We start from the raw sequence: 22,494 nt of genomic DNA on the forward strand, positions 1-22,494 counted from the left end.
TTACTAATATAGCGGTTTTGACCAAACTGGGCAAATATGCACTCAGTTCACTTTATTAGGTATTTATTAGACTTCTACTGAACATTAACTGAAGCTCCTGACCCATATCTACCTGATTGTATGCATTGCACTTCTGCCACAGTTGGCTGATTAGGTAATCACATGAATAAGTAGGTGTAATACAGTAAAAATGTTCTCAGTGAGTGTATATACTCAGTGATAACTTTACTGGGCAGACCTGTACACCAGCTTGTTAATGCAAATATTTAATCAGCCAATCATGTGGCAACAACTAAACGGATAAAACATGCAGAAGTGGTCAAGAGGTTCAGCTACTTTTTCAGATCTAATGTCAGACTGGGGAAGAAATGTGACTTGGACTGTGGAATGATTGTTGGTTTGAGTATCTAAGACACTGCTGGTCCCCTGGGAGTCTCGAGTTTGCAGAGAATGGTTCGAAAAACAAAAAACATCCAATGAGCAGCAGTTTTGCAGGCAGAAACACATTGTTAATGAGAGATGTAAGAGGAGAAGGGCCGGACTGGTCGAAGCTCACAGGAAAGTGACAGTAACGCAAATATCCACGCATTACAACAATAGTATGCAAAAGAGCATCTCTAAACATACAACACATCAAACCTCTATGTGGATAGGCTACAGCAGCAGAAGACTTAAGTCTAAAAAATAAGTGTAAGACATACCTAATAAAGTGCCCACCGAGTGTATATATGTGTATATATATATATATATATATATATATATATATATATATATATATATATATATATATATATACACTACCTACATACTTTTGTTTGAGATGTAAGTACTATTGTAATTAATAGTTAATGTAGCTAGAAATAATCTAACTAAATTAATTGTACAGTGCTTTTTTAAAGAATGACTTACAGTGTGTATTGATATGTAATGTATCACTCCAAGACAGACATGTCTTTTTTTATTTTTTTATCAGTCAAATTACTTAATGTAGGCTATTGCTTGTGAACATTACAGTTTACTACTAAAAGTAGCATCGTTAAAAGGATCTCTACTAACATGAGAGGCAAGTTAGTCCACAGTGTTGTAGTTTAATAATTGTTCCGCTGAAACATACATTTTTATTTCCTTAAGATGTTCGACATTTGTCCCATTCAATAAAGAGATCAATGTATTAATAATTAAAAAGGAACTTGTTGCAGCAGAATTCAGAGGCATGCGAACAGAGGAGAAAAATGTGGAGGCCATCTGTTTAGCTGCTACAGTATCTGTCCTTACAGACATAGTGTTAATGTCAAAGTATGCCAATATAATGAATACATGATTAATTAATCAGAAAATCACTAGCTGAAATGGATGACTTTGGTTAAGTCAAGGACATATCTCAAGGTCATCACATACAACGCTGTGTGCCCATGCATGAACTGTATTTGTAACCAAGCTTTAAAATGGGTACAGTACATCTATGCTAGACTGTTGGTACAACATACATGAACAGAACAAATGATAAAAACTGATAGCTGTTATGTTCTTTCTCACATTAAAAAAGCTTACAATTGAGTGATGGCCTGAAAAATAAATACCATTGATAACATGAGCAGAATAAGAATTCATGGGACACATCTTTTCAATTCATAAAGTTCACTTGAGGTTACAGCACAGTACAAAACATTACTTAAATAGCATCAGGCATGTAGTAGAACTGTATTGAGCCACATCTGTTAGGGCAATATGGAGGTGGGGCTAATCAATGAAGTATTCTAGGATATTAGAGGCCAGATCATCCAATCACAGGTGAACTGCACATGTCTGCACTATCAAAAATTAAATGGAAATAATGTACATAATGTAAGACAATATTCTCAGTTCATAGGCAGTTGCAAAATAAGGCAGACTAGATCAGTGAACCTGCCTACCAAGAAACAAAACCATGTGTACAAACCTTGTCTACGTATGTCCAGATTTAAGCTGATATAAAACACAAATTGAAGTAGGTAATACAAATATATCAGCCAATTATACTAGTATACCAACACACAGGTATTATGTGTCTGAAATTATTTGAGTGGCTGACTTTTTCTGCATTGGTCCATACTAGACATGGTGCCAAGATAATATTAAGCCCTACATGAATAAGTGAATGTAATTAAACCAGACCCACATAGTTAAGGCACCAACAGTACCATAAGTGTGGACAGGTACTGCAGTAATTCAGTCCTTTGGGGCTACCTTGCATCTTTCGCATCAATGTTTTATTGCTCACAATACTGTAGGTTGATTAAAATTATGGGGCAATGTGATTGCAACTTTTTAGTTTGGATCACTTAAAGCACTCTTTAGTGTAAGAACCTTTTGAAAAATTAGGTGCTCATTGGACCAAAAGTACAAAACTAAGCAAAGGGCATATCCTTCATTCTTATTTTTCCACATTTTACCAAATTAAGATAAATCAGACCAGCAATATGGGAAAATGCATGCATGTGTGATATTATATATGCAGGTGTGCTAAATAAGCAGCATGGATTTAAAAAAGATGATGGCATCAATGCACAGTATTGCCAACCACTCAATTTAGATCTCACGGTCTGCAAAAACATTTTCTTTTTAATCATGCATTTCATTTCATCCTAAATCTGCCCTCTTTTTAATTGAACTGCAATTGACAGAGTGCTCCATGTTTCATATTTCTTACACACACACAACAATTTGAGGTTAAAAAGTAAAAAATTTAAAATTAAGAACCAATGCAGTTAGATTGAAGAAATACTGGATGGCCCTTCTAATTTCTATTAAACTGATATTGCGACATAATTGTGTTTAAAACTGAGCTCTCAAGGTGTTAACTGTTTGACAATATTTATTTGGACTTCAGGTAGTCAGGTCAATTTCATTTGACATGTTTAGCTGCATTTGTAGATTCCCCATTGTTTTAAGATGGCTCTTCAGTGATTAATTGAGATATTATAGATATTGTACTTAGGTTTAAAGTATCGCCTGTGTGTACTGTATACATTGCACCTAGCAAGTGAACATATTTGGGTTATAGAGCTTCAAAACTGACAGTTCAACAATACAGTCTTCATAATATCCATACATGGGTAGATAAATTGGCAACTATTGATGAGATAACACTGTACACAAGTGGTCCCACATCATTACCCTAAAAGCAGTCGCACACTCATTAACATTTGCCCTGGATCCAAGTCTGGCAACTGATCGTTCACTATTCAGCCCATGCCCTCCACATGACCAACCACAAGCAAGGGACACAAGCTTTCCTCTACTGTTTTCAGAAAAAGTGAACGTAAAATATATATATATATATATATATATATATATATATATATATATATATATATATATATATATAAAGATGTAAATGTCATAATGTAATGTAAAGATCACATGGGTATTTTACATGGGTAAAAAAAGGTTGACATGCAATAAAATCTCAGGAGTTGGCAATACTGAATGCAATAATGAAGCCCAACAAATTATTTCTCAGTGCTTGGAAGCAGGTCATCATGGTTGGTCAGGACAGTACCTCTTCTTGTCTGAAGGCCATTAGCGAGAGAAAAGGCAGTACGTATCTTATATTTAGTAACTTTGGAGTAGAATACGCAGACTGAAATTCAAGAGAAAAACAGCAAGACAGAGAGAACTAGAGATACACAGAGACAAAGTCAGGATTATAAATGGGTTCACAATGAAAAACTGAAACAATTGCAGGCACAATTGCATTCCTTCATATCAGATGTTTCTGCTGATATCTCATAGCCTACGTCATGTATTATGTGGAATTTTCACACTAGTCTAAGGAAGAGAGGAGGTGCTTCAACAAGAGAGGATCATGGGATTGTCCTTAGCAAGGACAGGTGTTCTTGGCGTCGGGCTCCTGGGTGAGTCTCACTCTGCCATCCTCCCTCTCCACGTCCCTGTAGAGCAGGGACTTTTGGGCCTTAAGCCGGCAAGCCAGGCACATGAAGATGGAGTCCACATTCTGGCTCTCCTTGGGGTCCTTTGCCGACGTCTCAAAGAGCAACATGTTGTGGGCATCGGCAAACTTGAGTGCCGTGTTGGAGGGCACCTGGATCTGACTGACCAGGTCACATTTATTCCCGACCAGGACCCGGGGAACAGCGGGGGAAACCCGATGACCATTGCACTCCTGGATCCAGGTCTTCAGATTCTGGAAGGAGGCCATCTTGGTGACATCATAAACGAAGACTACAGCATGGACATTACGATAGTAGTGCTCCACCATACTCTTCCGGAACCGTTCCTGGCCAGCGGTGTCCCAAACTTGCACCTGCAGAGGGGAGAGCAGACCCAATGCTAGCCCACATAGCCAGAGCTCCATTGTTAAGATGCATGAGCGATACAAGAGTTTATGCTACACACACATACACACAGACATACAAAAATAGTGCTTGAAAGCAGGAAATACATACATAATGTATGTGAAAGTTGAAAAGGTACACTTGTCTTTGAAAATGCTATTGTCATGTTAATGATGATCTGGAGAGTGCAAGTGAATATACACTCAGGCAAATCATGAGTACCCTGGTTAAAAGGTGAAGAACAGGTGTACAATGTGGATGCAAAAGTGATGGAAACACATCTGAATGGAACCTGTAATCAAGCATAACACCGAGAGACACGTTGGTAGTGCTCACAAGCGAAACATCAAAGCTTTTCTGTGTACTGAAACCACATAATTCAGTCCACTTTGGCTTTGAAGTCCTATTTATTTCTCCAATAGTGAAATGCAATGTGTTTCCAGTTGCCTAGCTCCCATCTAACACTTAGCATTAAATTAGTTTTAATCATCACATGTATCAATGTGTGTCATGGTTGGGGGATTTTTTTTTCTACCATAGACACAAATGGTGTACTACAGAGACAATTAATTAAAACACATACGAAAGGCAGTCATGACATATCAATTGTAAAGGCACGTAGGCCTACACACAGGTGAAGTGAAGATGGTGTTTCTTGTCTAAGGCTTGCTATCATTCTGCAAAACCTATTCCCAACATGGCAATTATGTTCATTGACTAGAATATTCTCAAAAAGAGACATAAACGCCGATAATGTAAATGCCTCACACGTAATAACCACAAATAAATGAATCTGAACTCGTCTGTCTGCGGTACTACAGTTCCTTGCTTGAGTTTGAACTTTAACCAATATAACGATATGCCCACCGAATATACGATTGTAGTGCATACAACGCACGTTACAGGTAGCGAATTGGTCATATGTTTTACACCAGGACAGATCGTATCGTAATTTCAATGGAAGGAAGAAAAAACAACAACAAAGAAAAAAGGCCCTGCTTCTCAGCAGTGTCAGTGGCTTACCTTGATTTTTTCGCCCTCAATCTCCACAGCTTTCTCCCTGAAATCCACACCGATGGTCGCCTCTGTCTTCTCCGGAAAGCTCCCCCCGGTAAAGCGGAATGTTAAGCAGGTTTTCCCAACATTTGAGTCCCCAATGACAATTATCTTGAATATACGTGTTTGGACACTGTGGTCTAAGGACGTGCTCAGTTCCACCGAGGAGGTGAGATTCGTGTTTTTGGAATGACTTGTTCTTCCCCCATTTGTTAGTGATTCATTTGCCATACCGATAAAAAAGGATGCACACAGCTGTGTACTGCACTGTGCGGTTGGGGGAAGGGGGCTTGGTTGGGAAACAACAGAAGTCCACTCCCCTCACTGCTGCATCCACATAAAGAGATGCAAAAAGACCGACAGGGAAAGACAGATTTATACGATAAGATGACAATATTCCTTGTCGGAGGCTTGCAACGAGAAATCGAACTGACAAAAAATGGACCAAAATAACATCAACTGTCAACAAGATCTTTGAAAATAAAATTGGGAGAAACAAACGCAATACCTCGAATCTTTCTATCCTTTTGACAGATGTCAGACCGGTAGCAAACAGAATAAGGAGATGAACGTCAAGCCAAGCGCAACATTGTTTTTCCTGTTATCAGCATCCTGATCCAGAGCATGGCTTTACAATTGAAGCTCTCATCCCTTCCTTAAATCTGATTGGCTGCGTGGAGCTAAAATGGCGCAGATAGGGCTACTCAGCAAGATTAGAAATGTTGCTCATTCTGTTGTTAATAAAAAAAGCTTTCAGATCTGTTTAAAAGAACTATTCAATATTATTAAAGGTATAATTAATATGATTTTTATTTCATGCAGAATTGATTAGGCAGCCTTATAACTTTCCACCAATGACCACTGATTTAGGGACAAGGCAATAGGCTAAACCCAACAGTATAGGCTACAAATTGTTGCAAATTCATTTTACTCACCCAGGAGCAGTTGGAGGTTTCCTGAGTAGCAGGACAGAATAAGGACGTCTGTTTTGACAGGCTTGTTCGAACAATCCTAACTTATCTGCCTCAAACAAAGCCCCCTTTGTGTTTCACCATGAACGGCTTGTTTGTTGTAAATACTTTACAATGCAGAAAATCTAAAAGCATGGCTCTGATTGAGATTGGCTGGACAATATAATCTGAAAGCATGCATTATCTAGATGGTTCCATATTTGGTGAAGTTGTATGTGATGATGCAGGGACACAGAAACCACACTGAGATCATTTTTACATTTACAGTACATTTTTGAAAAAATAGTTTGCCTTACAATGAACCACAAAAAAATAACAATAATACATTTTGAAATAGTAAATAGCATACATAAATATTTACAAACTTGTATTCTTATAAATAGGAAACGATAAAGTTTTGTGATAGATCCTTGCTATAAAACACTGCCAGCTGTCCATTTTGAGATGCAATTTGAATTTGAATAATTGTTGCATATTTAGTTCAAATGTTGAACTACTATTCGGCTACTCAGTTTTACTCTTTTTTTTTGCCTAAATGAAACATCTATATGCACAAGAAAGGACATGTCATTACATACTTGAATACGTAATTTAGTTATTTCTGTACAGAATTGTACTCCAGTGATTTAAATTCACATCAGAATTCTAATTGCAAGGTTAAATTATGTATTATTTTGGTATTGTTTATGATTACATGTCTGATTACTCATAGCACTTGAAGGTAAGTCGCTTTGAAGTCTGTTCCAAGGGCATTTTTTGCGTTACATTTATATATCCCTGAGTTCATGAGCACAGGATTTTGAATGACCAGGCTGCCTTCAACTGTCATGTGGACACCACCCTGTGCTGCGAATCGGTTGCTAGGCACAAGCGTTGTGCGACCAGGGAGAGTCCAAGAGATGTCCGGTTTTGGTATGCCGGCTGCCACGCAGCTCAGCTTTACTGAAGATCCTCTGTTCACCCTTGTTATGGACGGTGGTGCATTCGTGATGCGTGGAGGGTACACCATCACCGCAACTGGGTATGACAGCGTTGAAGACCCAAATGTATTTGTGGCTTTGCAGATGTACGTCCCTCTGTCAAATGTGGCAGTCTCTCTGAGCTGAAGTGTGCCATTTGCTAGGTATGTTACTCTTCCTGTGACTTGAGGCTTGTCCAGGACCAGGCCACTGGGGAGGGTCCAGGTGATGGTAGCTTGTGGCCAGCCATCAACAGAACAAGGTAGGTTTAGATTCTGCCCAAATGAAACCTTTGTGGGTCCTGATATTCCACGGATCTGGGGCTTCCTTCCTGGTTCTAAAACATACCTTTTCTCAGCTTGCCCCGCCACATTTTTAGCTAGGCAGCGATAGACACCTTTATCACTGGTCACTGGATGCGATATTCGCAAGGTCCCATTGCGTGGGTAGTGAAGGAAGCGCTGGAGTTTAGTCCCCGGGGTTAGCACAGTACTGTTTGGGAGCACCCACACGAACTCTGGCAAAGGCTTGCCTCTGGCCTGGCACTCCAGAGTGACTTCACTGCCATCTAGTTTCAGGGGCAAAACCTCAATGTTTGGTACTAGAAAGCTTGGCTTTTCTGCAAGGGCAGCTACTTCAAGCTCAATTTCTAGTCTCGCCTCTCCCAGGTTGTTTTTCGCCAGGCACACAAACTGACCCTCGTCCGTCTTCCTCAAACCCCGCAGTTCCAAACTCCCATTTTTGTGGACCTGGAACCTGCCACCCAGATAAGGCATAGGCAGTGACATGCCATAGGATGTGGTCCAGGTGATGCGTGGTTCTGGCATGCCCTCTGCTCTGCAGTCCAGTAACGTTGTCTGGTAAGACACTGCAAGAATCTTCATGCTGGTTCTGCCACTTTGTCCGTTTATCTGAGGTTCTCTGGCCTCCACTTCCAGCTTCACATTTTTTATGTCGTCCCCAGCTGAGTTCCTGGCTACACAAGCATACTTTCCCCGGTCAGTGAAGCTAACCTTCCTGATTACCAGAGTCCCATCCCGCAAAACTTGATACCTGGAAGATGAAGAAGAAATTATCTCATTGGTTGGCGACAGCCATATGATTGTAGGTGGAGGTTCTCCTCTGGCCTCACACTTCATATACACAGGCTCATCAAGATGAGCCCAGAGGGATGACTGGTCCTTGAACAGGATCCTTGGAGAGTCCGCCACCACTCTGATGCTAACCCTCATTTCGTCCGCTCCAAGCTTGTTCTTAGCGTAGCAGGTGTAATCACCTTCATCCGTCTTGCCCATCTGCTGCAGGAGGAGTGTGCCATTCTCAAACATTACGTAGCGGCGTGACCGGGCTCCACTGTCATCTGACTGGAGGGCGTTGTTGATCATGGTGCCATCTGGCAGGCTCCAGGACAACTCTGGGTCTGGAAGACCTGATGCCACACAGTCCACCTGGAAGCTCTCGCCATACGTGACTCTCTTCTGAGCCGATCTCAAGGGTTCTATTTTTGGTGGCTTCATGAGGACTTCTACCTGAAATATCTCCATGTCCTCACCATTTGGCCTCTGGAACATGCAGACATAGGTTCCTCCATCTTTCTCTGTCAGTTGCAGAATCCTGAGAGTGCCATTAGGGAACGCAGTGATTGATCTCTCCGGGCTGAAACATAAAGGTACAAGACAGATTTGTTAATCAATGTTAATATCCTAAATGTACTTCAGTTTTAATTGTACTCCCAAAAATGGTATTGGAAATGACAACTTTGAATGCTGAATGTAAATTATCTGAAATTTTTTTTTAATCTAAAGTAGAGTTGAGATAGACAAGCTCTGTAAAAGACTTTCTAGACAGCAGATACTCCAGGCAAACATTCATACAGCCTACCAACAGGCAATGTAACACATAAATGACAAAAGACATAAAAGATCTAAGGTAGCCAAGTAGTGTTAATATTAAAGCATAAAATGAATTTGAAAATTGAAATTGAGCCAGCAACAAAATGCTCTTTCCAAAGCTATAACTAATTGCTTTCTTCTTGCTTTCACATTTGCTTTTTGCCTTTCAGCCTAGTTTCCACATTCAAGGTATTTTGGCAATGTCCTATTCTAGATGTCCTATTCTCAGTTGTCGTCAGCGAGCCATTGATACATTTACTTAAACATAGTTATATAATTATATAATATGCTATTTTGTTGACACTTTTATCCAAAATGACTTGATTAGACTATGCAGGGGACAATCCCCCATGGAGAAATGCGGGTTAAGGGCCTTGTTCAAAGGCCCGACAGCTGTGTGGATCTTATCGTGGCTACACCGGGGCTTTAACAACCAACCGTCCGGGGCCCCGCCATGTACCTTAGCCACTAGGCTACAGACTGCCCATATTCTGTATATACTTTTTTTAAGGTTTGGTCATCAGTTTAGCCTTCAGTCTTTTTTAATTGCAAAAATTGACATACTTTTCCAGCACATAGGAGATGTTATATGCCTAACATCTTACTATGCAGAAAATAACCACAGTTTTACAGATACAAAGACGGAAATTAGAAATTAGAAAACACAAAATAAAGAAGAAACATCCCTAAAACATTGCATTCAAAATATAAATATGTAATAAATCTTTAATCTGATATGATAATTCAGATCTTTCTTTCCCTTGCTTACCAGTGGCCAAGCAAGGAAAGTGTCAAATTAAATGTAATCAGTTTAAATAATTTAGTGTCTGATTAACAGTAGGAGCCAGCACATTTTCTGACCTCAAAACAACAGACTGATTGATCTTGAGTCAAGCTCTCTCAAGTCATGGCAGGCATTAATTCTATTAATTACACTAATTGCCTTTAATGGAGCCTCACCAAAACTGACTTGCCATTTTAAGTTTGTGACTCTAAAATGGAGATTATAAACCAGAACAAGAAAGAATATGCAAACCCCTGATAAAGATTAGCTTTATCGATATGTGTTAGATAAAGAAGAAAGCTGTATAAAATAAAGTATATAGGTAACAAGCTGTATTACTTTACACTTTAAATAATTAGGTAAATAATGAATGTTTAAAACCACTGGACCAGGGGTTGACTGGTCAACTAAAGGATGCAGGTGCATCTTGTCCCTGTACATAGTGGGGCAGATGGTATGGAAGGCAAAAATAAATAATAATTCAAAAGCCACAGTTGGACATCAACAAACCTTGGACGCATGTTGCGGACACAAAGTCTGTGCATCAGATGCCATCTGCATGCCAATGGGCTTTTTAGAAGGGTTGCCAGGAAAAAATAGCTTCTATTGAGGGCAACAACAAAGTAGCATCTGGAATTTGCTAAAAGGAATTAGAACCTCAATTGGAACCGGGCACAATGGTCATTTAAGGCCAAAATTGATCTTGGTTTTTAGAAGAATATTATATTTATGGTGGCACACTGTATGTTGGTGGATATTATTGAGCTGTTGCATCTATTGGTGCATCTATTGATTCAGGGGCTCTTATAAAGGGTTAATTGAATAAACCACTGAAAGTACTCTACCAAACCTTTTTGAACAAAAACTGGTTCCCTCTGCCAGAAAGCTCAAACCTTTAATCTTTCAGCAAGACAGTATTCCACCAGGAAATGGTTAACTGACTACAACCTATTTTGTAATGGCCAGCTCCAGACTTGAACTTGAAATAATAAAATGTGGCCTGAACTTAAGAGGGCAGACCTGAAGGATGTTACAAATTTTGTATGGAGGAATGTTCAAAGATTGCACAAACAAGGTTAGAAGGATCGTTGTGTTGTAATCTCTGCTTGCCAGGGCTCCCTTATAAAAGAGATAACCATCTCAATGGGACTCACCTGGTTAAATAAAGGGGGAATAAATAGAAATCTAGAAACATGAGGGAATATAACCGAGTCGTGTTATTCTTTATAGAAATATTTGTGGCACTTAAATCTTGGGAAAAAATAAGAATCACAAATATAACATTGCAGTAATGCCATTTTGGTTGATTATACTGACTCATTATTAAATACAGTTTCTAATGAAAACATTACTTGTACTTGTATTACTATTTATTTATTTTTGTTTGTCTTTGCCAAGGGTGTGAATATATGGGCACAGAATGTGTGTGTGTGTGTGTGTGTGTGTGCTTGCGTGTGTGTGTGCTTGCATGTGTGTGTGTGTGTCTGTACCTGTAACGATAATCCATCAGCGTTTTGGAAGGAAGCCTCCAGAGGGCAGTGCGCTTCACGCTTGTTGACTCGGGGCAGTGCAGGTACACAGTGGAGCCATACATGGCTGTGACTCTGTGCTGCTGGGACACACTTCGCTGGGGGCTGGAGGACTCTGGCTTGATGTCCAGCTGAACAACTCTCCTGGTAGAACCCACTGCATTGGTGGCAGAGCATTCATATTTTCCAGAGTCGGCCTGCGAGATGCTTCTCACAAATAGTGTCCCGTTTGGGAAGACAAAGAACCGAGAACCAAGGTACTGGGAGGGCTTGATCTGGGCCCCGCCGGGGAGGCTCCATTTTAGGACTGGGGTTGGTTCTCCTTTCACGGTGCAGTGCACGTAGATACTTCTACCTGTGTGTATCATGATGGTTTCCAAAGACACCTCTTTGACGGTGGGTGGTAAAGCAGCAACATGGATGCGGTATGTCACTGTGTCAGCACCAGCGGCATTGCTCGCAATGCACTTGTAGTCTCCTTTACTTGAAAAGTTGACCGCCGGGATCCTCAGCGTGCCATTGGTCAGTAGCACGGCTCTACTGTCAGGAAGCCCCACCTCTCGAACAAATGTTCTGTCTGGAAGAATCCAAGAAATCTGAGCCTTGGGCTTTCCCTCTGCCAGACAGTCCAGGCTGACAGACCTTCCCAAATACACAGAGATGTCCGTAGGGTTTGGGGGCAAAATTTTAGGAGGCTGGGTCAGCACAGCGAGGGTAATTACCATACGATCCGACCCAAATTTGTTCTGTACAGTACAGAGGTACTGGCCTCTGTCCTGCAACTGAACGTTCTTAATCACAAAGGTCCCATTTTTCAGCACTTCAAATCTTTGTCCATGTTTTGTGTTTGCTTGAATACTGGCCCCTGTTAAGGAGACAGAAGAAAAGTATGAATGAATTAAGGAAGAATTTAATTGGTCTATCTGAAGGACAGCAGCAAGGTTAGAAGGACAAAGATTAATTACATGAATGTCATTTGGCAGGCGCTCTTATCCAGAGCAACATACAGTTGATTAGACTGAGCAGGAGACAATCCACCCCTGGAGCAATGCAGGGTTAAGGGCCTTGCCCAACGGCTGCGCGGATCATATTGTGGCTACACTGGGGATCAAACCACCGACCTTGTGGGTCCCAATCATGTACCTTACCCACTAAGCTACCTTGGCCACACAAAGACAACACAGAGAATGTCCTCTCCAAGGGATCTGTCAAACAGCCCAGCAGGTACTATTAGCCATAGAGCTGACTGAAAGTGATTTGGAGAGACACAGATCGTCCCTTCTTAATCTGATCCTGTCCAGTGATATGCAGGAACCTTTTCACATAAGTTCTCATAACTCACTTATTATTCACCATTGTATACCCAATAATCACCATCAATTATAACTGTCACCACCGCCATCAATGCCATGATCTGCTTGTTTTATATACAGTACTGTGACCTGCACATTTGTTAACAGTACATGGATCATGTGTGTAGAAATTGAAGAGACAATGCTATTTCAAATAGCTGACAAACAAACATAGGATCCCTGAGATTCACTGGTCTACACTGTAAAGAATCAATTTTTTCTTCACAAAATCCCCCAAAAAGCAATAAACTTTAAAAGCAATAAACTGTTTTTCACTGTGCAAGCATTCAGAAAATATTTGTGTTTTTTATATTTACATGTGTTATGAACATCAGCAGAGTTCAAATTCGATGACAGTACCCACCTGTTGAGACTTTGGTCCAGGAGAGTGCAGGCACAGGCTCCCCTGATGACTCGCAAGGGAGGAACACATCCGCTTCTGCCAAAGCAGACATGCTGACAATATTAACAGAGGTGATCCTTGGCCTCGCTCCACTTCCCATCAGCTCTGGAAAGGGCAGCGCAGTGCTCAGTTTCTTTGGGCCCCGATGGCTGAAGTGCAATCGACTGCCATAGGGAACACTGGGCGTGGAAGGAGGCCTGTTGGCGGCCAACGGTATGGATGCGGGAGTAACAGGACTGTGGGCTTTTAGAAGTGTCGGAGGTTTGTGGAACTTAGGAGAAAGGGAATTGGCCTTAGGCTTTGGGGTGATAGTCTTTGCTAATTGTGAAAGACGGAAAGCATCCAGCTGAGACTGTCTATATCTGTTTCTAAGCCTGGAAAGGAATGAAAAGTCCCTGGTCCTATTGGGAAAGGTGTTCAGAGGAGGACGTAAGGTTGGTGGAGTGGTGGCGACCCATCCGGGAGGTGCTGATCCAGGAATGGAAATTGTAGGTTTGGCAGTTAACGCGGTAATCTCTGGGCGGTTGGTAACCCCGGCACCTCTTTCCCTGGGGTAGGGGAAATGCCAGGGTCTGCCGGGAGAGGAAGGATAGCGTCTCGAACCTTGAACTGATGGCCATACAGGGAACAAATTAGGATTAGCCCAGGGTAAGTTGTAAGTAGATGGTGTCTGTGTGTTTGGTTTGTTTAGCTTCTTCTGGGCCTGCTGTTGTATTACCCATGGGTGGTTCGCAGGAACAATTGGGGGATTGGGGTTCTCAGTTCTAGTTTTTGACAAGTCCTCCTTCTGTTTGTTTGGTGACTTTGGTAAAGGATCTCTCAACCTGCTCCCGTAAGTAGGATTCCTCGAGCTTGAGCCAGTTGTTCTCAACTTTGTCTCCATTTCCTTGTTTGGTTGTATATATGTCTGTGCTGGGTTTTTAATTGGAACAGCCGGAGAAACGTTTACCAGCTGGACTTCCCCCTTTGAGAGTATAGGTTTATCCAATGGTACTGTGACAGAAGTGATTAAAGAAGGAGTCACTGTGCTGGTGGCCAGAGTGGTCACAGTTTGTGTTTTTGGTTGAACCTGGGAGGTGTCTTTTGTTGTCGGCACCCATGGTGACTTCTTGTCTGCTGATGGAGTGGAATCCTCCTTGTTTCTATTCCATTGGTTCCTCTCTTGGCTGGATGGTTGAGAGACTTGAACCCTGTTGTTTAAAAGAGGTGCAGTTGTTTCCTTTTGTGTAGCAGCAGGTGGTTTTGTAGAAAGCATAAATGTATCATGGTGCAGTGGAAAATATGTGCTTGAGGCATGATGTGTCTGCGCCTTGTGTGAGTTTTCTACTGGATTTATAGTGGTCTTTGCATTAATCATTTCCGACTCCTCCGTTGGAAGAATAAGGAGGGTTGTGCGAGTTACTTTTTCTTCTGTATTTAATTTATAGTGGGTAGATCCACTGGACTGTTCTGAATTAACAGGAGGGCTTGTATTACTGTCCAACATTTGAGAGCTGTCAGCATTCTTTGATTTTGTTGACTCGTGTCCTTCTGAGCTTGTTGAAAGCTGACTGATGTTGACCTGCTTTCTGTCAGGTGATGGGAGAGGAATGTTGTTGGAAGAGCTGCCAGGCCGAATCCTACGGTAAGGGGGTCTCCTGCGTCTGTACGGGGGCCTAAATCTCTGTGTCCCATTTGCATTAGAGCTGGTCTTGTTTCTGTCCTGCACTATATGTCTGTCCAGTGGTGGTTCTGTTTGTGTCACTTCTGGGTTCAGGAGGGTTACATGGACATCGCCAGTGTAGGCAACGGTAAAAGGATTAGGATTTAATTGGTATGGCGTGGGAATAGGGAAGACCTCTTTGCTGTGGAGGACTGCCATTGTTTGCTGTTTTGGAGCTGCTGTTACATAGAGTGTTGGAAGTGGTAGTAGGTAATTTACCTTTTTGGGAACTTCTGGTGTGGTTGGTTTCTCTGTAGATCCATCTGGAGTAAGTTCACTAGCACTTATTGAGGAACTGGTACTAATTAAATTGAGTGTGGTAACTGTAGTAATAGTAGTGGTGGTAGTAGTAGTACTAGTTGTAGTAGAAGTGGTAGTAGTGGCAGGAAGAGGAGTAGGAGAAGGAGAAAGTGGAGCAGTAGTGGTAGTAGTGCTGGTGGTAGTGGGAGTTGTAGTTTTTTCTGTTGTCATCACTGTAGTCATCATTGGTTGAGGTGAGGGAACAGTAGGGCTCTTAGCATGGGTTTTTGCCAGGAACTCAGCCCAGCGGTTAGGGTCGAGCTCTTTAACAGACTTGTTAGATTTCCTCTTACCTTCCTTGACTCTCCGTCCTTTCTGACCCTGGTTCAAATGACCCCGAGAACCATTGAGCCTCCCACTTGTCCTGTGTGGTGTCTGTGCAGGATTGGTGCGTTTTATTTCCAGAAATCCTGATCCCTCTTCATCAGATAATTTACTATTTGTACGAAAATCCACTTTAGTATCACTAACTGTCGGTGGTTCTGCGTCTTTGATTGTAATTTGGTGAGATAGCATGTCTGCACCATAGAGATTTGCCCCCAAACAGCTGTATTCCCCAGAATCTTCCTTTATAGCTTCTTCGATAACCAGAGAGCCATTAGTCGATACATAGACCCGCTCTTTTCGTGTTACTGGTCGCAGGATTTTATTGGAGGGTAGGTACCAGCTGACCCCACTGGGCTTCACTGACGAAATAGAACAGGGAATGGTGAGTGATGCTTCACTGTCAACAGATAGCTGCTTGCCATTTATAGCCTCAGGACCAAGCAAGAGTTCCCTTACTATTAGCCTGAAGGACGCAATGTCCACATGATTCTCAGTCCGTACGATGCAATGATACAACCCAGAGTCAGACACACTTGCTTTGTCTATAAGCAATGTGCCTTCCTCAGAGATAAACAGTGTTGAAGTAGATTCTTTAAGAATTGATGAATTTGGTAGCATCCACTCCACAGGCTGCTGCCCCGAGCTCTTTACTTTGCACTTCAGGCTGGCTTGAGAACCCTCCAAAGCAAACTGTATCCTCTCTCGACCCCCTCTTTGTATCATAGCCCAAGTATATGATGTATCTTCTTGCCATTCCTCACGATTGACTTGTTCTGAGATGGAAGTAGAAAAGTCCAGGACAAGTTTTTTAGTTGTGGTCTTGCGCCTGTTAAGTTGAAGGGTAACCTTTGGCTGCAGCAACCAGTCTGGTTCAGCTGTTAAATGTCCTTTGAGCTCGGTATAATATGGTGTTTCCTCAGTTGCAGACTGTGCATATTGAAAAGTTGCACCGGACCCATTGTAATCTTTTCTCAGTCCTCTCTCTAGGATAGCAGGGCTCTCATAGTAATAGGCCACCAGTCTCCAGAGCCTTTGCAGGTCATCCCGGTCAATCTCACACTCCAGCAGAGTCGTCAAAGTGACGTTGATTGACACGTGCCCTGGCACTTTTAGGGCCTGCCAGACCATGGAGGTTCTCTGGTCCGGGTGCTTCACCGTGCAGGGAACATGAGCCCTGTTCTCATGGCTGTCAGACAGTACAAAGGTAAGGTGTCCTAGTGGGGACTCCAGGTCTTTGCTCTGTGGGAGGTCAGACTCGGTCTCCTCCCAGCTGGGGCTCTCCTTCAGCTTCAGGGGAGATTGGAGAGTGGGTCTCCTGCAGGAGAGTCGCTCAGGGGACAGCTGAAAGAGCTGGCTGTTGTTGAGACGCAGGGGAGAGGAACATGTGCCACAGTTGTCACTCATGCCAGAATCTCGATCCTTTTTGCACTTAATCACTCCTAGAGAGAGAGAGTGAGAGTGAGGGCCAAAGACAACATTTGCAGATGCTCTATACAGCAGTAAGAGTAAACACTAATCAAATTAAAAATGTGTAATCCAATTTTTTTTGCCTTTTTTGATTTTTTCCAACATTCATACTGATTATTAACAGTAAATACAGATGGGAAATGCTTGCTTTATGTCGCTAATCATGGAAATCAATTTGTGGCACCCTGCTGTTTTAAAATGTTTCAGTTTTTAATCATTTGGATTAATTCAGGTCTGTGTCTCTAAACCCATTTGAACACATAAAAAGCCAATTATATGTGATGAAGTGGTCTTTGATTCATTAGATAAAGAGAGACTAATCATTATAAGTGGTGAAATCCTACGAAGTAATTTTATTAGCTGAACCAATTAGATTGTAGAGAAGCGGAGAAGAACAAAGTCAATCTAAAATGAAAGATTGAGTTTCAGTCATGTATTTAGATACAGTATTAGTCTAAAGTCAATAATCATGAGTTGAGAAATAATCAGTAAGTCAGTAATGTTACAAAAGATTACGTACTTAAATAAATACATGTTATGAATAGTCGCTAGCACTGAATAATGCATTTGCAATTCTACTAAGTTAGCTATAAATTACTATTTGATGTGTTTAAGGTAAATGCAGTGGGATGATTTTTAATAGTTGAACAACAGGAGCCTTAATATTTCTGAAAGTGAAAAGATGAGCAATAAAACCCAGTTTCCAAAACCATAATTGGAAATGGCTCTTTTTGTCAGGGCTTGATCATGGTCTTTATCATGGAAACTTTATCATGGTTTCTGCAAACAAAATGGCTTTATGAAAGCACAACATCATACCATTGTTTTTGTTGTGCCACTCTAAGAGCCACCGGAGCTGGCAGTCACATATCCAAGGGTTGCCATGCAGAGAGAGGAGCTCCAGTTTTTCCAGGTGCTGCAGGGCTTCTGGTAGCAGGTACTCCAGCTGGTTGTCAGCAAGATGGAGGTGCCGCAGGTTGGAACTCCAGAAGGCCCCCAGGAAAGACAGGGTGACAAATGTCTGTGGATGCAAATCCCTCAAGAGGTTTCCTTCGAGCTGCAGCAGCTTCAGTGATGTCAGGCCATTGAAGGAAAATGGCTCGACGAACTCAATGAGGTTGTGGTCTATGTGGAGGCGCACCAGGCCTGTCAAACCTTCAAACATTTTGGGTTTGATGGTCTTCAGCTTGTTGTAGCTTAACTTTAGAATCTGCAAATCAAATAAAACCAACCAACTGAACAATGTGTACATTGTTTCAATGAAACTGTGAGATAGTATTAATCATATACTGTACCTTGTTTAGTAAAATAATCTGTTAGACGTATTTAAATGATTCATCTTCTTCTGCCATTCTTCCTCCAATATCAGATGATGACTGTGAGATGAAGAATGGCAGAAGAAAGATGAAAGAAGAAGAATTAACAAAGAAGAAAATTGTTAATAAAATCCCAGTATATGTTTTTGACCCAGTTTTACTAAGCATGAAACAATGTATCTTTACCTTTGGCCCTCCAGAGCACATATTTCATATCAGAGCAACAGTGCATCTTATTCCGCTGCATCAACTAAACTGCAAACAAATACATAGAAGTGAAAAGTGATTGTTTCGGCTGTTTACGTTACGGGTTGTCTGGGGTTTTGGAACTCTGGATTTACAGACTTGCTGTGCTCGAAAGGGATTATGAATGTTTTGCGTGTAGACAGAGGGCTTAAAAGCGATTCTGTCATCAATGGCCTACTGTACCTGCAGGGATCGTAAGTTGTGAAAGGCTCCGGGGGAGACTGTCATTATGTCGTTTCCGTGTAGCATAAGCATCTCCAGACGTCGGAGGTCTGTGAATTCCAAGGCACCCACTGCCTGGATGCTGTTATAGCTGGAAGCAGAGAGAAAAAAAGTGGGTTCTGTGGAGCAGCATTACAATATAAATATGATAACAAGAACCAGTTTTACTACACTTGTGGAATTTGCCTTGTGTTTTATATCCGAACGTCATGGTATAGATTACATGTTATGGTGCCAGGAGTCAAAAATAGAGCCTAACCAAGCGGAAAGGAGAACCTCATGGGCTAGTGAGAGGTTCAAACCCAGCAAAACAGAAATGTCTGTTAAAATGCTGTGTTGCAGCGTAGGTCTGTTGTGAGGAATAAGATTTGGCAGCCTACCCTATGTTCACTTTTTCGGTGTCCTTCGGCAGGTTTCGTGGGGCGGAGGTGAGATGGCGGAAGGTGCAGTGCACCTCCCGCAGGGCAGGGCAGCTGCAGGACCTGGGGCAGGCATACAGGGTGAGGGGCAACGCCAGAAGCACCAGCAGGGCTATCATGATGCAGGAAGGAGAGACATCCAGGGGAGCCATCTCTATAACCACATCATCTGACCTGAGAAGACAATCATGTGTCGGCAAGCTTGAGTACTGTAGCCCCTTTTTTTCCATGGTCAATAAAATATGATAAATATTATAAAATCTATATATATAAAAAAATATATATATATATACATATAAAATCTTGGACAAATGGGGCAAACTGTCATAATGCAGTGATAGCTATGACATAGAAAGCCCCAAGCTGACAGCCAATGAGCAAACATACAGCTACTTGTATTCAGTGGCAACTTTGGTTCACCTAATACTAGTTACTCTCTTAATTTTTGTATTGTTTCCTCTTCAATGGCATTTGTTAGTGATTATCCCATGTCTCCACCATTTTGATCGTACATTGTTTTGATTATTATGAAGTCAAATACCTTCTATCCCATTTTGTAAACAATGTTTTAGTAGGGCGCAGAAAAAAGCAGTGCTGAAAAACATTAATGTCAACATTTTTTTCTGGCTAGAGAAAGGATTGGCTAACACCATTCCATGCGATTTTTATGCTGTATAGTATACTGCAATGTACTGCTATGCTATATTTGTATTGCATGTACTGTCAATCAGTGCCTATCGCCAATTTACTCCAAACTATCACGCTGTATCTTTAAGAGTGGATTTTTTAAGGCACTACCTACTATTGAAATCTGAGCTACTGCATGTTTTCAAAAACAAATCATTAGTCAAATATGTTCCCCAAGAAACACATAGCATCAAACTGATAACAGCGAGCCTGTGCAAGTATGCCTCCAGCTGAAAAAATGTAAAAAAAGAAATCTTAAAAGGTTGATGACAAGTAAAGCACTTCCTAAATACCAAAATATTTGCCCAGAGGTCAGATAGTGTAATACAGTAAATGATCCAGCTTATTCTGACTAAAACTGCTTTTGAAATGTTTGGAAACATATAGCACCTGAGAGAAGTTAAATATATGATCTGTTACCAAAGGTTCACAGGATTCATTCAGCTGTCATTGCCACCATAATAACCCAGGATGATCCCAGGATGATCCGCTGCTGAGTCCAGCCTCTCATTAAAATATCAATCCTTAGTGGCGTTAAAAAAATGACAATAGAGTCAAGGGTAATCATAAATGAAACAAGCACCTTGAACAAAAACATCTTCAACAGGTTGTGTATCAGGCTTGAGGAAAATCAGCTACTGTTGGTTAAGTTTAGATTAAAATTTTAAAAATATATACCAACATTCACACCAATGAAACAAACCAAAAAAAACCCCCACACTATTCATCATGTCTTTGTGTATTTAATATGAAACTATTGTGAAGCTCAGTTAAAATATAATGTTTAATATATGATCACAAAAGCAAAGCATTGTGATTCGGATCAGTAGTTGACCTCAGATGGCTTTGTTCATATCTAACTGTGGCCACATACAGTATTATCCCCTGCCGGAATATTCATAACCCAACTGAGAATGCCTGGATGACATAAAATATTGATAAATGAAAAGTGATCTCATTGTACATTTATAGATTATTCCAAGGGGGCAGGGGAGCCATCTGCCTGGGCTATATCATCACATCATCACAGTGGTGGATGAGAATGTGGCTGGGATCCAGTTCAACTTTCAGTTGACAATTTGTCTTTGAACTTAGTAACTTGAGAGTAAAAATATGGCGATCAGCGTTTCATCTCTGTGGGCTCCACCAACATCTGACAACCATTCGACTCATCTCTTTTAACAACTTTGTGATTAATTCCGGCATTTATGAAGGTTTGGGGGCTCTGTGTCTGTGTGTGTGTGTTGCAGTAGTGCATTTTTCCACATGTTTTAGCCCCACTTCATGCATACACCGTTAACTTGCTCTTGGGTACAACAGAAGTTCAAAACAGGTTGCAGCAAGGCCCCACTTAAAACCCAAGACTGATGGATTTAACAGGGTCCAGGTTTGCACACAAGCAAGGGGCTTCCTCACAGTCAGAAATCACGGCCAGCTGAGGCACAAGATTCTTCACATGACCGACATATTATTCATAACACAATCAGACGAATCTTCAACTCAAACATAACAGCATATTGCCAAATATCACATGTAGTATCAAATATCTTAGATTTAAAATAATACAAAGATAACACATGTAATTTGTGCATAAGAAACATAAGGGTTTCTTATACTGTATAAGAGATCCGTATGTTTCTTACACATGACGTGCTATCTTTGTTTTTTTTTTATCTAAGCCAGTTGTATTTTTTAAGCACTAGTTGAAGCATTAAAGAGGAATTACAAAGCTCTTTCCTCAATATTTACTGAAAAGTTTTTAAACTAATGCGTAATTCATGAAAGGCAGTTACACTTGATTTTCTCAGCATCAGTTGTGTGTGTTTACAAACACTTTTTACAATCATCTTAAATCAATATCATCATAATCACACAGTCGATAAACATGCTTATTTATGAACTAGCACAAACTAAGATGAGATTAAAAATGCATATGCTATATAATTCAGTCATGCAAAATATATATAAGTGTTAAATACCCATCATTTTTTAATAGAAATTTTATCCAAACAGTAAATTTAGATTTAATGTCCAAATTAACTCGGTAATAGGTGTTGGGAAAGGATAATAAATAACTGAAAAAAGCTTACGGAAATGTATTGAAGAGGAATGTCTTACCTGGAAAGTCTTGCAGAGAAACAGGGGAAAGCGAGGGAACAGCAGTGGTGTTGAACTGGGCTGTTGAGACTCAGGTGGAGTAGAATCAGAGTGCCCCGCGAGTGGAGGGTATTTTTGTTTTGTCCTTCGGCGAAGCGAGTGAGACCCGATCTCTGTGTGAGCGTAGAGGAAGGAGCGGCGGCTCGTCGGGTCTGACTGCGGATCCAGGAGTTCCGCTGATCCACATCTGGATTAGTGCTTAAGCTTTTCCCAGTCTTCCTGAGTGCTGGGCAGCGCGGAGCAGGAATGCTGTTCACTGGCTCTCCTCCACGCGCTCTCTCCTCCTCTCTTTTTCCTGTCTTACCTGATCCTCTGCTTTTCCCCTCTCTCTTTCTCTCTCTCGCTCTGTCTCACAACTTGTTCACTCT

At 41.2% G+C, this 22,494-nt stretch overlaps 2 protein-coding genes across 2 annotated transcripts; both read right to left on the reverse strand.

The window, feature by feature from the left end:
• Nucleotides 1-3,384: 3,384 nt before the first annotated feature.
• rab33a (RAB33A, member RAS oncogene family) lies at nucleotides 3,385-5,901 on the reverse strand. The gene is made up of 2 exons (XM_061235831.1): nucleotides 5,361-5,901; nucleotides 3,385-4,306 (listed from the first exon to the last, which is right to left on the reverse strand). Exons 1-2 carry the CDS (start codon nucleotides 5,622-5,624, stop codon nucleotides 3,860-3,862), a joined length of 711 nt encoding a protein of 236 aa, XP_061091815.1. The 5' UTR covers nucleotides 5,625-5,901; the 3' UTR covers nucleotides 3,385-3,859.
• A 1,169-nt stretch (nucleotides 5,902-7,070) lies between these two features.
• On the reverse strand, nucleotides 7,071-19,434 carry si:ch211-159i8.4 (matrix-remodeling-associated protein 5). Its single transcript, XM_061233520.1, has 8 exons — nucleotides 19,244-19,434; nucleotides 18,825-18,954; nucleotides 17,899-18,289; nucleotides 15,342-17,051; nucleotides 14,845-15,029; nucleotides 13,245-13,989; nucleotides 11,490-12,393; nucleotides 7,071-8,979 (listed from the first exon to the last, which is right to left on the reverse strand). Exons 1-8 carry the CDS (start codon nucleotides 19,432-19,434, stop codon nucleotides 7,071-7,073), a joined length of 6,165 nt encoding a protein of 2,054 aa, XP_061089504.1.
• Between the last annotated feature and the right edge of the window lie 3,060 nt (nucleotides 19,435-22,494).

This window comes from Conger conger, chromosome 3 (genome assembly GCF_963514075.1).
Source record: "Conger conger chromosome 3, fConCon1.1, whole genome shotgun sequence".
In the NCBI taxonomy this organism is placed as follows: Eukaryota; Metazoa; Chordata; class Actinopteri; order Anguilliformes; family Congridae; genus Conger; species Conger conger.

Coding starts and splice junctions, on each gene's coding strand:
- rab33a (XM_061235831.1), bottom strand. CDS start 5,624: ATGGCAAATGAATCACTAACAAATGGGGGAAGAACAAGTCATTCCAAA. Junction 4,307..5,360: donor TTGAGGGCGAAAAAATCAAG/GTAAGCCACTGA, acceptor TCCCCTCTGCAG/GTGCAAGTTTGGGACACCGC.
- si:ch211-159i8.4 (XM_061233520.1), bottom strand. CDS start 19,434: ATGGCTCCCCTGGATGTCTCTCCTTCCTGCATCATGATAGCCCTGCTG. Junction 17,052..17,898: donor GTGGCACAACAAAAACAATG/GTATGATGTTGT, acceptor CTCTCTCTCTAG/GAGTGATTAAGTGCAAAAAG. Junction 15,030..15,341: donor TACCACTTCTACTACAACTA/GTACTACTACTA, acceptor TCCTGAACCCAG/AAGTGACACAAACAGAACCA.